This window comes from Cryptosporidium ryanae, assembly GCF_009792415.1.
Source record: "Cryptosporidium ryanae isolate 45019 chromosome Unknown contig_41, whole genome shotgun sequence".
Lineage (NCBI taxonomy): Eukaryota > Apicomplexa > Conoidasida > Eucoccidiorida > Cryptosporidiidae > Cryptosporidium > Cryptosporidium ryanae.
Window position 1 is genome coordinate 131,654 of NW_027125491.1, and position 14,123 is coordinate 145,776.

Genomic DNA, 14,123 nt, shown 5'->3' on the forward strand with positions numbered 1-14,123 from the left:
CCTTGAAAGGGAATTAAAAAATGAACTCATAAAACCAAAAAGGTGTATAGCGCTTTCTTTCTCATTATTGGCAATGTAGGCAAACAATTACGAATTTAAGAAGCCTCTGGAGCACCTTCTGCGTCTCCAGATGCCCCCAAATCTGCAGTCCACAGAGTTAAATTGTCTCTCAAAAGCTGCATAATAAGGGTTGAGTCCTTGTAGCAATCCTCTGAGAGCTTGTCCAGCTGTTCAATTGCCGTCTCAAAGGCTTCTTTTGCCATGTCAATGGCAGTCTTTGGCTCACTTAAAATTTCATAGTGGAATACCGAAAAATTAAGGGCCAATCCAAGTCTAATTGGATGTGTTGGTTCCAATTCCTTAGCAACAACAGTAGCGTCCTTGTATGCCTTGAGTGCGTCCTCCGCAGAGCTCTGTTTGGCATCACCTGTTGAGAACTCGGAAATATATCTGTGGTAGTCTCCTTTCATCTTAAAGTAAAACACCTTGCTGTCTGCGTTTGTTGCTGTTGGAATTAAGTACTTGTCCAACATATTTAAGATATCGTTGCAAATATCTGTTAATTCAGACTCAACCTTGCTTCTGTATTTGCCACACATTTTACTTGCATCTTCCGCGTTTCTACTGTGTTCTTTCTGTTCAACAGATGATATTATTCTCCACGATGACCTTCTCGATCCAACTGCGTTTTTGTAAGCAACGCTTAACAAATTTCTTTCCTCAACTGTTAACTCCTCTGTCTCCTGTCTTGATTCAACTACATCCTTCATGTATTTCGCCATCTCGTCATAACGTTCTGCTTGTTCTGCCAACTTGGCCATGTAAACATTCGACTCTCTAGCACTGATTGATTCGCTCATCTTTTCCAGTAACAATTTATATAATCCCTTTAATAATTATCAATTCGCTTACACCTTTAATATATGCACAATAATTTGTAATTGCACCTTATTATTTTTCCCAACTGAATACTTACATACCCCTACCCCCACCCCCACCCCAATTAAATATCTATTTATTTATTTATTCTTTTCCCCTTATTTATAAATAACATTTACTTTCCCCATACCATATATGTCTTTCCCTTCCACGTAAATTATTTCGTTTAATATATAGGATATGGATATGATATACATATATAAACTTATTAGAGACTATACTTTCCTGCACACTAATTATATTTATTTGTATACTTTATTAGTTATAAATACAATGTGAACTATTTCTACGTCTTATTAGCTTGTTTTCCGCCTATTTCCCCTCTAACTCTAATATGCGCCCATTAGGCGCATCACTGCTCGTGCCTTATTTTCTGTGGGAAACCAACTGTTAATTCTAATCCACCGCCTAAGCTGCTAAACAACGGATCAAAATACCTTTGAAACGGTGCCTCAACCACAAACGTGGACATTAAATTCCAATAAAACTTACTCTATTCGGTTTGCCTACACTTCTTGCTCTCATGTTAGTGTAACTTTTTCAATTATTATTCGCCATTTTTTGGTTACCACATTCAAGATAGCGCCACAATTTAAGTATGTTACCGCCTAAATATAGTTCAATGCCTGGACGTTTATGTGCCTTTACCCATACTTGCAGGTAATAATGCAACGTGACCTTTAATTTCGGTATTTAAAAGAAGGTTTTTGGATTGTGGATGGTGTTTTTTTTTTTTACAGAAGAAGATGAACGTGAATGAAGGTTCATTGCTACTGTTATATTTACTCCGACTTTTAGTTTTTTCATATCTTGTTCCCTATGCGAATATCACTTTGTATCTGTAGGTTCCCTTCTTTAACATTTTAGTAGATAAATAGCTAAAAAGCAAACAGCATATTTGCAAATTTGTTATTTAGGACGAAACTAATGGATACAGTTGGTAAGGAGTACATGAAGGACAGAAATGAGGGCAGTGAAGAAACAGTAAATGGACAGTCAACGGTTACTTTTAATTAGAAGATTGCCAAGTTGAGTCGTAATTGTACAGAAGTGAGATGCTTCATATAACATCAGCGCCTTGTTTTTATTCATTCATAGTGTTCTTCACCCTTTAAATGTTGATTTCACAGTACGGAGGGAAGTAAAATATTGGCCAGATTCGCTAATATGTTGGCGTCTAGCCCTTGTTTCCTAATTCAGTTTATTTTTGATTTATCCTGATGTCTAGCTTAGCCATAACTCGTCGAACGTCCTGTATTTTCCCCAGTTCAACATTGCAAAGAATCAAAGTCAACAGCACAAGCCAAGCAACAGACTTTTTTCTGCAAGACATTAATGAAATATCTCAGAAAAGCCATGTGACGTAAGGTTCGCTTCAACAACTGCAATACATTTGTTATTTCCTATTAAAGAAGCAATTTAGATAAAGTTAGACTAAGTTGAAAAAAATTGGGTCGTTTAAATAAATATTTAAGGAATTATAACTAGTATGTGTATTTCAAAGCAATTTAAATTTAGAAAATAATAAAGTATTATTATTACTTAAGAGGTTGGTACCTCAATTTCTCCAGAGTCTATCATTTTTTGAACATCAACGGGTTTCTGACCATCTACAGTACATCCTATTGCATTGCAAGTTCCTAATATTTCCTTAACTGTACCAGAAAAGAGCTTTGCTCTTGACTTAAATTTCATTGCACGTGCTACAGAGTAAACTTGGTTCATAGACAAGTTACCACTGTGTTTAATATTTTTTACCTTCTTTCTGTCTCTAATTGGCTCTTTAAGTTCTTTGATCAACAAGCTCGTTGCTGTTGGTACAATATCTACTTTAGCCTGACGATTCTGAACAGTTAGCTTTACGCAAACCTTCATACCTTTCCAAGCAGCTGTACCTTTTGCAATATCATCACCAACCTTCTTTGGTGACATACCCAATGGACCGAGCTTCGGGGCCAAAACTGATGTTGCTCCTACTTCGCCTCCAAGTTGTCTTATGTACAAGTACTTGACTTCAGATGGATCTGCTTTACCTGCTGGTGGCATTTTTCGTATCTGTAAAATAAAAACAACCAATGAGAAAATATATACTTATACTTATAAATCAGTGTCTATTAGACCTTATATAAGGTTTTGTACTTTCTTGAACTACCCTCTCTTTTGCCCTGTTTATAATTTTTATCGACTCGCGTCTTTTTTTAACTTTCTAAATTGACGAGTGCCCGCCTACATTCCCGTCTACAAAATAACTGAGCGTGAACTGCCCAATTTAACTTATTGTAAATAACTAGTTTATTTAAATAGATATTTGCTTAGACAAACTACCATTACAAGCAATACAATAAACAATTTTTAATATATGTATTTTTATCACCTTTTATGAGATAAAAAAACTCAAGTCTAGATTTGATTTATAAAAACGGTTTAGAAAAAATATTTAAAAAACCTAATGGCGCCAACCAAAATAAATATAAATATGTTATTTTTATTCATAATCAGAATCATCGTCGATGTTATTTATAAGCAATAAGGCACTTGGAAACAAACCTAGCTCTTCAATAGTGACGTTTTTGTCTAAGTATGACTCGTCAATCTCTACTGACTTGGAGTGTGGGAGTCTAAGTGAAAATCTATCAGATATAAGATTTCCCCCCTCCAAACCCAATGAATCAATCCATTTATATATTTTGCATGCATTGTCGTTTTTATTGAAATCTCTCTGAAACTTTTTCCCCGCCAAATTTTTTACACACACCCTGGAACATGACTCTTTGTCAATTTCAACATTGACTTCGTTCTTAACCTCAGTACTGTGCTTAATTCTTCTCTGAGTTAATGCCTCCTTCATTTTCTTTTTTTTATTTGCTTTTTCACGCTTCATTGAGTCCAAATTCAGTGATTTCATATATTCAATATCCTGTTCCTCTCTTATCTTCCTGTTCTGTTCAATTTGATCAATTTGAGTGGGAGTCAAGGATAAACTTGTAACATTATTAACATGAATTCTTCTTTGATTCGAGCCGCTAGTTCTTCGTTCATTATTATCTTCTGGAAAGCAAAACATTGTTTTAAAGAAGGTTAAAAAAGTAGCCAAACCTGTTCCACAAATAGCTATAAATATCCTCATAAATTTATTGAATTTATTCACAGGCTCACTTATACTGTTTTGGGAACCACCTGTATGTTCACTTGCAGTATTCACTCCTTGATTCGTGGGATCATTATTAGAACAATTAATAACAGAGCTACGTAAAGATTGCCCAATATTGTTTGCAGTTACTGTGTTAATATTAAAGCTATTCCCAATTTGTAATTCACTCTGAATTTCATTGTTGATACCACTATCTTCATTAATTTGTTCTTCTTCATAATAAAGTGTAACTGCGCTTTCTAGATTCCAATTCGCAGATTCCAATACGGCCTTTGCCTTATCAATATCACATCCCGTAATTTCACAGAAGGTAATTATACTATCATTCCAATCATTTGAAAATTCCATTTTACACAGTAGCAATAATTGTTACTACAGATAAACAGTCCCACAAAAACTACGACTCAACTTGTCCATAAATAATATTAAAATGAAGACTTCCACAATAAATATCAACTTAATTAAAAATAATAGAGTAAATAACAGTATTTCAAGATACTCAAACTATTGAGCAATTTTTTCAATGCAAAAATAAATCAGTTTATTTCCTTTAATTATATTTTGTATAAACATAAACGCACATTCAGCTAGCTCACTTTTTAGTTTAAAAAATAATTAAGAACAAGGAAAATTCCCGCCATATTACTATTTAATGAAGATATGCAATAATCAAAGATAATCATCATCTATGCATGTTTTTAAATCAACAAGGTTCAATTTAGAAAGCTTGTAACTGTGTGGGTAGAACTAGACTAAACTAAATACCTTTAAAAAATAAAGTGGTGGCAAGGTGACTAAATAACTCTATGAACAATTATATACGAACATATACAGAAAACAAATTGACAAAAAAATATCCATTTAGAGACGCCCATTAACAATAGGCATTAACTTTCGTTATACACAAGAAAAACAAAGCGCCTCCCGCGCGAAAGGGGTGATCCGGGATTCGAACCCGGGACCTCTCGCACCCTAAGCGAGAATCATACCCCTAGACTAATCACCCAGCTTTGCAGTGCGAATTTACAAAATGGGTATGGTTAAAAAAGTAAATTCGGTAGTGAAACGAGTTATCTTGTGTTCATTTAATTAATTAATTCTCTTTAAACTAGGGAAAACATTTGAATAACTGTGCTCTTGTGAAAATTATTGTTATTTTTTACAAACTCGAATTTTTAAAGTTTCTAGCACTAAAAACAATTATTCAGATTTGCTATACTATTAAATTTATGTATTCACTAAAAAAAACTGCTATTGCTTGCATTCATACCAAACGTTAACATGGATAAGTGAACTATATGAAACATCTAAGAATATATAAAGAATAAACTATTCATTTTCTTTTCCCAAAGCAACATTACATGTTTGATGTTAAATTTAAATGGGTTCATTTCAAAGAATTTCACAAACCTACTTTTATTGTACAGTTAAAAAATATAATTCCAGAACTATTTGAATCAATTTGTAGATTTACTTTAATTTATTACATTTTATCAGTTAATTTCTACTAATTGTGCGAAGAGACAAAATATTTGTATTAAATTCCACAAGCAGACATTAAAGTAAATTCATGAACCTCCTGATTTATACAAGAATTTGTTGCGTATAGCAGATTAACTTAATCAAACCTTTCCATTTTTAAGATATTCTCACTTATTAAAACTAAAAATTCTTTTATCTACATCTTATTTTTACCCCACATTTCTAGCGTCAAACCGTTTATAATTAATGTATGTTCCCGTCGCCATCTACACGAGAAGGGTGATTAGTCTAGGGGTATGATTCTCGCTTTGGGTGCGAGAGGTCCCGGGTTCAAATCCCGGATCACCCCTTTTTGTCTAGATGTTTTCACACAGTTTTGCTTCCCGCTTATGTCTGCCGCTCAAAGCATTACCCACAAACCCTCTACTGTTCTGGTTTCCGTTTTGCCGAAACCAGTAGCGGCAAATGGATTCTTTGACTATTGAGAATATTATCTACACATTGTTCACAGAATAATAGTTGCGTATTATTTGTTATATTCAATTAGCAAAATGAGCGGTAATAAACCAAGGCACACATAGAAATGCATATACAGACTATAACCTTTAAGTGCTAATTTTTGAATAAATTTTTTGAGCACTACAAAATGTATGGAATCAAAGTGCTAACAATTTATCGTCTGGTGGTTTTAATTATATTAGAGCAGTAAAGGTTATTTGTAGAAGTGTAACGAAGCAAACCAGATTCCAGAGCCACATCACTTCGTGAAAACAACTATAAATTCAATAAACAATTTTTAATTAGTAAACATAGCAAGTAAATTATATTAGTGTAGTTTTGTACTTCCATTCTTTTTAGATAAGCCTGCTCAAAGTGTTTTCTATATAAATAATTTAATGTAGAACTAATGAACTTAAATGTGATTAAAATAAATCATTAGAGTTTAAAGTTGATCTCGTTAGAATAACAAAGTATGAGGAAAAAAAAATGTAAGAGTATAAACATTATAATATTTATTTCAATTAAACTGCGGTATTTGTAACTCATAATTTATTAATAAAATACAAGTTAATATGTCTAATAGTAATATCATTATTCATGTAATTACATAGACACAAATTCGTCTCAATAATATGAACTAAGTAATTTAATGAATATAAAACCACTCCTCCTTACGTACCTCCTTCTTACTGTAAATTAACAACACCTCCAATAAATAGAAAATGCTTCAGGGTGGAACCATATGTCAATTTTAAATGTCACAAGGGAGATATTCAGGAATAGATAACAATTGTTTAATTCCCGATTTATATTGTGGAATTTCATACGAAAGTAATTTTTGAGTTCTTTGCAAATATCTAATTTGCATAGGGGTTAAATTTTTAATATAGTAATTATCTTTTTTAATATCAGAGTCAATTAAATTGGAACTACAAATATTATTTATATTAATTCCCACATTACCTCTAGCTTCTTCAGAGAATTCGTTACTTCTCATATCTGTATTTGAACCTCTTCCTACCGCTATACCATTGTTTGTGTTCTCAAAGTGTCTAATATTACTTGGATTAAAAGCTTGAATGGCAGTTGCATTCGCTGCGTTAGAGTAAGGTGAAGTTTCATCTTCTCTCACACCCTCAACATTAACAGCAATATTTTCTATTAATTCCTTATTAATATGGAAACCATCAACATTGTCAGAGAATTGACATGCAGGAGCTGCCTTAACATGAATCCCTCCATTTGAAAATGAAACATCACTTAGAGGAGCAATACCATTATTTGTTTGTACATGATGAGGGATATTAAAGGCAGCAGCAACTTTTGACAACTTTCTAAGATGATTATATCTAAAATTTTCATCACAAAAACTATAATTGCCATCAAATTCAAAGTCCAAATTATTTATTCTGTTTGATGCACTTTCGTTGCAGTTATCAGAGTTTATGTATATTCTCCTTATCTTACGACCTCTTAAAGGGCTCATATTTAAATTAATAATAATAATCTAATAAAGAAACTAAGCTACTAAAAACTTTTCTACTGACTTGTAAAACTGTAAAGCACAAATTAATGGTCTAGTATGAACCAATATCTATGTATATATAATCCACTATAAAAACAATAAATTGTTACTTCTCCTTATTTTTAAACTTTCTGCAATTAAAAAGATACAAATATTTTTAAATATTATACATTAATTATCAAATAAAAAACTCTTTGAATGCTCAATATGGCTATTTTTTGAAAAGAATCTTCACATATAATCCTCAAAGTAAATATATTAGTAAGAATGTATCAAACCCTTAGTTTTTTATCTTTGGAATTATTCTGAATATCTAGTTGAACATATTTCAACAAATATACATACATATGTACTGTGATTTGATTAAAATTTAGACTACTTTTTATCAACTCATATAATTCGTGTACATATATTCAAATTCAGGCAGAAAACTCCCTTTAAATAAATGTGAATTCTACACCTTTTTCTTCTTTCTTACTTTATTTATTTATTTGTATAGGGCTCTCTACCTTGTATTGTTTAAATTCTATTTTATTACTTTACGACCTTCTCATCCAATTCATAATTATTTATGTGCTTATCCCCCAACTAAGTCAGAATGTCCCGCCTTTTTCAGGCGGGTCTTTTCCTTTCCTCATAAATATGTATCGTGAGTGTATAATAAACAATGATACGACTCATACATATTTTAAAATATTTAAATAAAATGTCTAATAAGCAAACATATACACTTTCTCACGTATTACTTTGTCAAATTTGTTTGAGAGCATTATATTGTAGCGTATTTTTTTAACAAAGTACAAATTGTCACACACCTATTACGGTTTTGCACCGAGAAAATGCAATTTGAAAGCAAAGGCGTTAAAATTTGATTGTTTGCCGCGTTAAATCAATATAAAGCTAATTTCAAGCCTTTATCATTGCAAGAAACGAATTTTACTTCATCAAAACAGCATAAAGAAGTGAAGTTAAACTCTGAGATGTATGAAAAAAGCGGAGACAATGGTGACTCGGTGTTTACATTTAAAGACAAAAACGTTCTAGATTACGATGAAAATGAATCTGATGAGTTGGATTTTAATGTAAATTCAAAACAAGGCAATAGCGAACTTGAGTACTTCAATGACGTGAAAAGTGAGTTTTCACAGAGGAGTATCAGCAAAAGCTGTGAGGAGAAAGGGACAGAATGCAAATCGAATTGTTTTAAAAGGAAGAACATTAAGATAATAAAAAAAAATCAACGCGTATTAAATGACAACGAAAAGGCTGAAAACATTGAGAGAGACTTTGTTCTAGAAGACAGAGTAACTAATTTTAATAGGAATTTTTTGCTGAATGAGAATGGGATATTTGATGATACTGATTATTTCTATGACCAATTGAAAATAAACAGAAAAAGGAAGATTCAAGACATAAGGACCCAGTTTGAGAAGTATGAATCTGACTCTAGTCATATGGGTAATTACATTTCAGACAGTGTCAAGCCGCAAACGACTGATTTTTCATCAAATCCAAATGATGTAACTGGGAATAACCAAAACGATACTGAAAACAGAAATGTAGATTATAAGTTGTTTCTTTCTCTAGAGACTGAATTTTGCAGAAATATATCTAGTTCAAAAATTCCTCATATAGATAAATCTAACAGGAAAAATGTACCGACCGATCAAAACAGTATTGATAATGACAACAAATGTAATAAGAATAACAATGACCTTAATAATGCCACTAAAAGTAAAGATGTCGCCGATAATATTGAGGCTTGTGCTTTAAACGAAACTGACATCTTGGATAGTCAAATGTTAAACGGAAACCACGGCATTCAAACTGTTAAAAATACTGAACATGACAATATTCTACATCAAAAACCGCTGGACTTTGGCTTATCTTCAACACTTGATTTTCTCAGAAAAAGAGGTGACATTTCCAAAAATGACACTGTGATAACTCAGGACGATGACTCAAACTACAACTCATTTGAAAGTGTATCCATCTTTCATACAGATGAAAATGGAAATATTCTTGATCAAAAATCCGCATTCAAAAGGTTGTGTTGGAAATTTCACGGACAAAAAGTTAATAAGAACAAACTAGAGAGGATATTCAGAAGTCATATTCGAAACAGTTGATTTCCAAGACTATACGCCACATTAATAACAATGTACACATTCATTCACGCACAAACTGTTGAAAACTGGCGCCTTTTTATTTCATTTACTCTTTTACAAATATTCGGGCAGCCCGCCAGTTCTATTGTGGCCATATTAGTCAATAGAGACAAGAGACTAACGATAAAATGTTAATAAAAATATGTGGTTATACAGTAAACCACATTTGGTTGATATTTTTTGACGCAATGGAAACAATAACGCTGTTAGGTACCAGAGCTACGATTGACTCTACTTTTCGTCTTATAATTTAATATGAAATAAAATAGAGCAGTACAGGGTTTATTGTTATATAAGAGACAACTTGTAATGATGGATACCCTTATAGCAGACGGGCGATCAGAAGATGCTCCATCTCGAGTAATCACTTTTATTGACGACTCTGGGAGTATATGTTGAGTTATGCTATCCTGATCAATTTGTTTCTCTTTTAACAATGCAACCGTTAGATTGGCACGACTAACTTAAATTAGTGCTTCTGTGTTCAAATGGAAATTCGTTTTTATGCGAAGATTTGCGCTTTGCCATTGTAATGTGGTGCTCTAGCCAGGTTACGCCATAATTAACAGCAACAAGCAGGTTATTATTACAAGTGGAAAAGGGCAATGATGATTAACATCTTAGTCATGAACTTAATCCAGGCTTGCTTGGAGTACCATGATTATTAACTTCTTTCGCTCCTATCTGAGTCGCTTTTCCGATTCAACATAAATGTATATTTCGAAGTATTAACTCAATAAAACGTATTAAAAATGACTTCTGGCTGTAGACGCAAACTCAATGAAGGAAACTACATGTTTTATTTCGTCAGCCGTTAATAAAGGAAGGAGTAGACTTTACGGTTACTAGATTGTGACAGGGAATAGACATGTTGGTACTCAATATTAAAGATGATGACTTTAATTTAAACTAGAGTCTATTATAGTCCCTAAGATATTAATATCTTATACTAATTGATTACATAGTTTCTCTTGGCTGTCTGATATAATATTGTGATATCACGCAATCATTCCCGAAATAAGGAAGGTTAGAAATTTAAAACAAACATAAATTCGAAATTGGACTATGCGTACTACTGAACGAAAACAATATTGCTTTAATCTGTAATTATATATATTAAGTCCAGTGTATGTAAGGTATACATTTTTTCTAAATAATGTTACACCTGGAAACTTATTTGCCTGCATTTTTCATTTATGGTGTTATTGCATCTAATTCCTTCTTCTGTTCTTTTTCTTTTTAACCCTTTTAGTGGACCTTTTGTCCTTTTTAAGCCTTTTGTCAACGAATTTGGTTTTGAAACTATTGGTATTTATGTTTTTTTCCTTGTTTTTAACCTGTTTTCCAGGTCCATGTCTTCTCGTAACAGTATATATATTCGCTCTTTTTTTACTAGTTATTTTCTGTGCCTTGCTGATCAACTTGCTAATGCTTCTGGACTTGGACAATTCGTTCATTTCATTTGAATCTGATATAACTTCAGCTTTTTTTCTTGCTTTTTCCATTATTTTTTCATATCTCCTCTTCTTTCTAGCCAAAGCTTCGGATTCTTTCCTAATTGGACGGTTCTTTATCTCCCTCAGCTTTGCCTTGTACTGCATCATAAGCTCTTTTGTTATTGGAAGTTCAGGTTTGTTGTGTTTGTTCTCGTCTTCTAAAAACCACTTTGGCAGTCCCAGTATGTTATTTTCAAGATCTTCTTCTGGATCGTGAAAGGCATATCTATTATAACTGCCGTCAATCAAATCCATCCTTGTACTTTTATTTATTAACAGCGAACCAATGCCCTGAACCAATTTCAATTCCTCCTCATTTTCTGGCTTCTTGCAGCTAATTTTGGATTCTAATTCAGACTCGGACTCGGACCCAGAGTTTGGTTCTAACTCAGAATCCGTGAAACGTCCATCATCACGGTTAAAACCAGTGATTTGAGTGCTCGAGTTGCCATTTAACTCTCGAGGAACAAACTCTATCTCCGCGCTACTTTTACTTGGTTTCCCCTTCTTATTATCTTTGCTTAACTTATTCTTCCTATTGTCAAATTTTTTCTGTTTCTTTTCACTCAATGGCAACTTTGGGACCTCTGAATCAGACAACTCCTTAATAATGTCCTTGTCCCCGTCTTCCAGAAGTATGTCCTCAAACGCACTATTTGAGAACCACCTTTTGGTCCTCAAATCTGAATTTATTTCTCTGTTCAAACTCTCCCTATTAACCATTCCAAACGCTTTTCCACCCACGTCCATTTCTTCATCTGAAGAAAGCTGCGATAATACCTTATTCTCCAGTTCGCTCTTATTTTTTTCTTCTATTTCATTTGAAAACCTGTTCATCTCATCTACCCACTCAGAAATAACCCTCTTACGTCTGCTCTCCCTTTTAGCCGAGTCTAATTTGCTCGACTCTTTTCTACTCTCAGACTCGACGTTGTTCCTAATATATTCCATTACATCCAAGTCTACTGCCAATTTATCCCTGTGATCGAGAAGATAATTTTCTTTCTCCTCGTCCTCACTTCCAAGTACTACACTTAAATTAGACCTACTTTTATTCAAATCATCTACTCCGTAGTTCTCCCCGAACAGGCAATCTCCACAAACATCCGAATCTCCGTCCGGGAAATAACTGTTGACCGAAACATTTCTGTCCTCATCTTCTAATGCCTCGAGCACTTGTTTTGAGTATTTAAATAACTCTGGATCATTATTGCATGTTTCAAATCCCCCCTTTGAAAGAGAGGCTCTCCATTCTTTTTTTCTCTCTAGCAATCTTTTCTTCTTTTCCTTTGCCCTGTTCTTCTTTCTCTGGGTCTCTAACATCTGCTCCAATTCGTTGTTTATGTCGTCATCTTCATTATCACAATCATCTTTGCACTCCTCGCTCCCCTGATCCTCTCGGCCCCCACTCTCGCCCTCCTCGTCACTCGTGTTTCTCACACCGGTTATCTCCTTTGCAAGCGAAAATCTCCACTTTAACAACTGCATAAGCTCCTTTTTTCCAAGCACCTTTAGATCTTCACACAAATACTTAATCTCTTGAGTCGTTTTTGGATTATCCAATATTGCCTCAAGATACCTGGTCTCGACCTTGTTGTTCCTATCAACCCTGTTCATATCCAAATTAATTACATTGCTCTTAAGCAACAGGAGTGCCGGATTATCGGAACTGAAAAACTCGTAGGCACTTATTACTCTGTAATCGTCCCCTTCGTTGTAACCGTCCCTGTTTCTCTTGCCTACACCCCTTAACAATTCACTCAGACTTGATTTGATGGTTTTCTTTGTCTTTTTCGTTAACTCGGTGCTTTCCTCATCTTTAGCATCCATCCCGTAGTTCTCGCAGGCTTGAAAAACATACTTAGGATCGAAAAACTTACAGTCTATCCTTTTTGGAGCCTTGTAACCCAAGCAAACCAGGAATATTTCGGCCGATACATTACGGGAAGACTGTGGTTTAGTCGCCTTTACCGTATTGAACAACTGACTCAGTACCCAAAGAACCGAGTTGTAATCACCTGAACGAAATATTTTCGTCACAAATATTCCATTTGGCTTAAGAATCTCACAGGCTAATTTCGTGGAGTGAAGTACTAATTCGTTTTGCATATAGGCATCCTTGTCCCAAGATGTACCTACATTTGGAGCCCCGTCGTGCAGTATCACATCTACGGGCAATCCGTTCAATTCGTCCAATATCAGCTTTCTGCATTTGTCTGTTGTTATATCGCACCTAAAGGTCGTCACTCCAGGTATGCTTTTTATCGCAACCAAATCAACTCCTATTATCTTACTCGACACTCCCATATTTCTTTTAGCCACTTGAAGCCAACCACCAGGCGCTGCACATAAATCTATCAAAACCTGACAATTCCTGAATATGTTAAACTTCTGAGCCAACTGAATTAACTTAAAGGCGGACCTCGCTCTGTAGCCCTGCTCCTTAGCAAGATGGTAGTACCGATCTAAACGATCCTTACCCGTTTTTACCTTTCTACCCATTTTTGCTGCGTGTTTTTAATTGCAAAAGAAGCCGCTTCGTCTTAAATCACTCCAGTCTGTTCAGAACAACTCAACTTCCATTAATGGAATCTCGTGTTCAGTCCGCTGGCTGCCTTTCTCTCCCCTAATATTTTCTTACCGGCTTACTGCACCAATTGCTATTCCGTCAGTTCTACGCCAAATATTGCACGTCCCTCAGGCGTATTGTACCCTGCATATAACTTGCAGTTCCCAGAGCCTAAACAGAACGAGCACCTCCTATCTCAAAAACTGCGATAAACATACACTCGCACTTGCAATCAAACTCTGACTCTTCCCTGACATTTCAGGCCTTCTCTACCTTGCCGCCACAGCATTAC

The 14,123-nt window shown here is 34.3% G+C and overlaps 6 protein-coding genes across 6 annotated transcripts; 1 reads left to right on the top strand and 5 right to left on the bottom strand.

Moving 5' to 3' along the window:
• Positions 1-95: 95 nt before the first annotated feature.
• On the bottom strand, positions 96-860 carry FG386_002358 (uncharacterized protein; the record flags this gene model as incomplete). Its single annotated transcript, XM_067341720.1, has 1 exon — positions 96-860. The coding sequence occupies one exon, from the start codon at positions 858-860 to the stop codon at positions 96-98; it is 765 nt and encodes a 254-aa protein (XP_067198999.1).
• Positions 861-2,481: 1,621 nt separating this feature from the next.
• Positions 2,482-2,985, bottom strand: FG386_002359 (60S ribosomal protein L12; the record flags this gene model as incomplete). Its single annotated transcript, XM_067341721.1, has 1 exon — positions 2,482-2,985. The coding sequence occupies one exon, from the start codon at positions 2,983-2,985 to the stop codon at positions 2,482-2,484; it is 504 nt and encodes a 167-aa protein (XP_067199000.1).
• Positions 2,986-3,424: 439 nt separating this feature from the next.
• Positions 3,425-4,438, bottom strand: FG386_002360 (uncharacterized protein; the record flags this gene model as incomplete). The annotated part of the gene is made up of 1 exon (XM_067341722.1): positions 3,425-4,438. The coding sequence occupies one exon, from the start codon at positions 4,436-4,438 to the stop codon at positions 3,425-3,427; it is 1,014 nt and encodes a 337-aa protein (XP_067199001.1).
• Positions 4,439-6,824: 2,386 nt separating this feature from the next.
• FG386_002361 (uncharacterized protein) lies at positions 6,825-7,559 on the bottom strand (the record flags this gene model as incomplete). Its single annotated transcript, XM_067341723.1, has 1 exon — positions 6,825-7,559. The coding sequence occupies one exon, from the start codon at positions 7,557-7,559 to the stop codon at positions 6,825-6,827; it is 735 nt and encodes a 244-aa protein (XP_067199002.1).
• A 1,019-nt stretch (positions 7,560-8,578) lies between these two features.
• FG386_002362 (uncharacterized protein) lies at positions 8,579-9,727 on the top strand (the record flags this gene model as incomplete). Its single annotated transcript, XM_067341724.1, has 1 exon — positions 8,579-9,727. One exon carries the CDS (start codon positions 8,579-8,581, stop codon positions 9,725-9,727), a length of 1,149 nt encoding a protein of 382 aa, XP_067199003.1.
• A 1,250-nt stretch (positions 9,728-10,977) lies between these two features.
• On the bottom strand, positions 10,978-13,764 carry FG386_002363 (Spb1p-like; the record flags this gene model as incomplete). Its single annotated transcript, XM_067341725.1, has 1 exon — positions 10,978-13,764. One exon carries the CDS (start codon positions 13,762-13,764, stop codon positions 10,978-10,980), a length of 2,787 nt encoding a protein of 928 aa, XP_067199004.1.
• Positions 13,765-14,123: the final 359 nt, after the last annotated feature.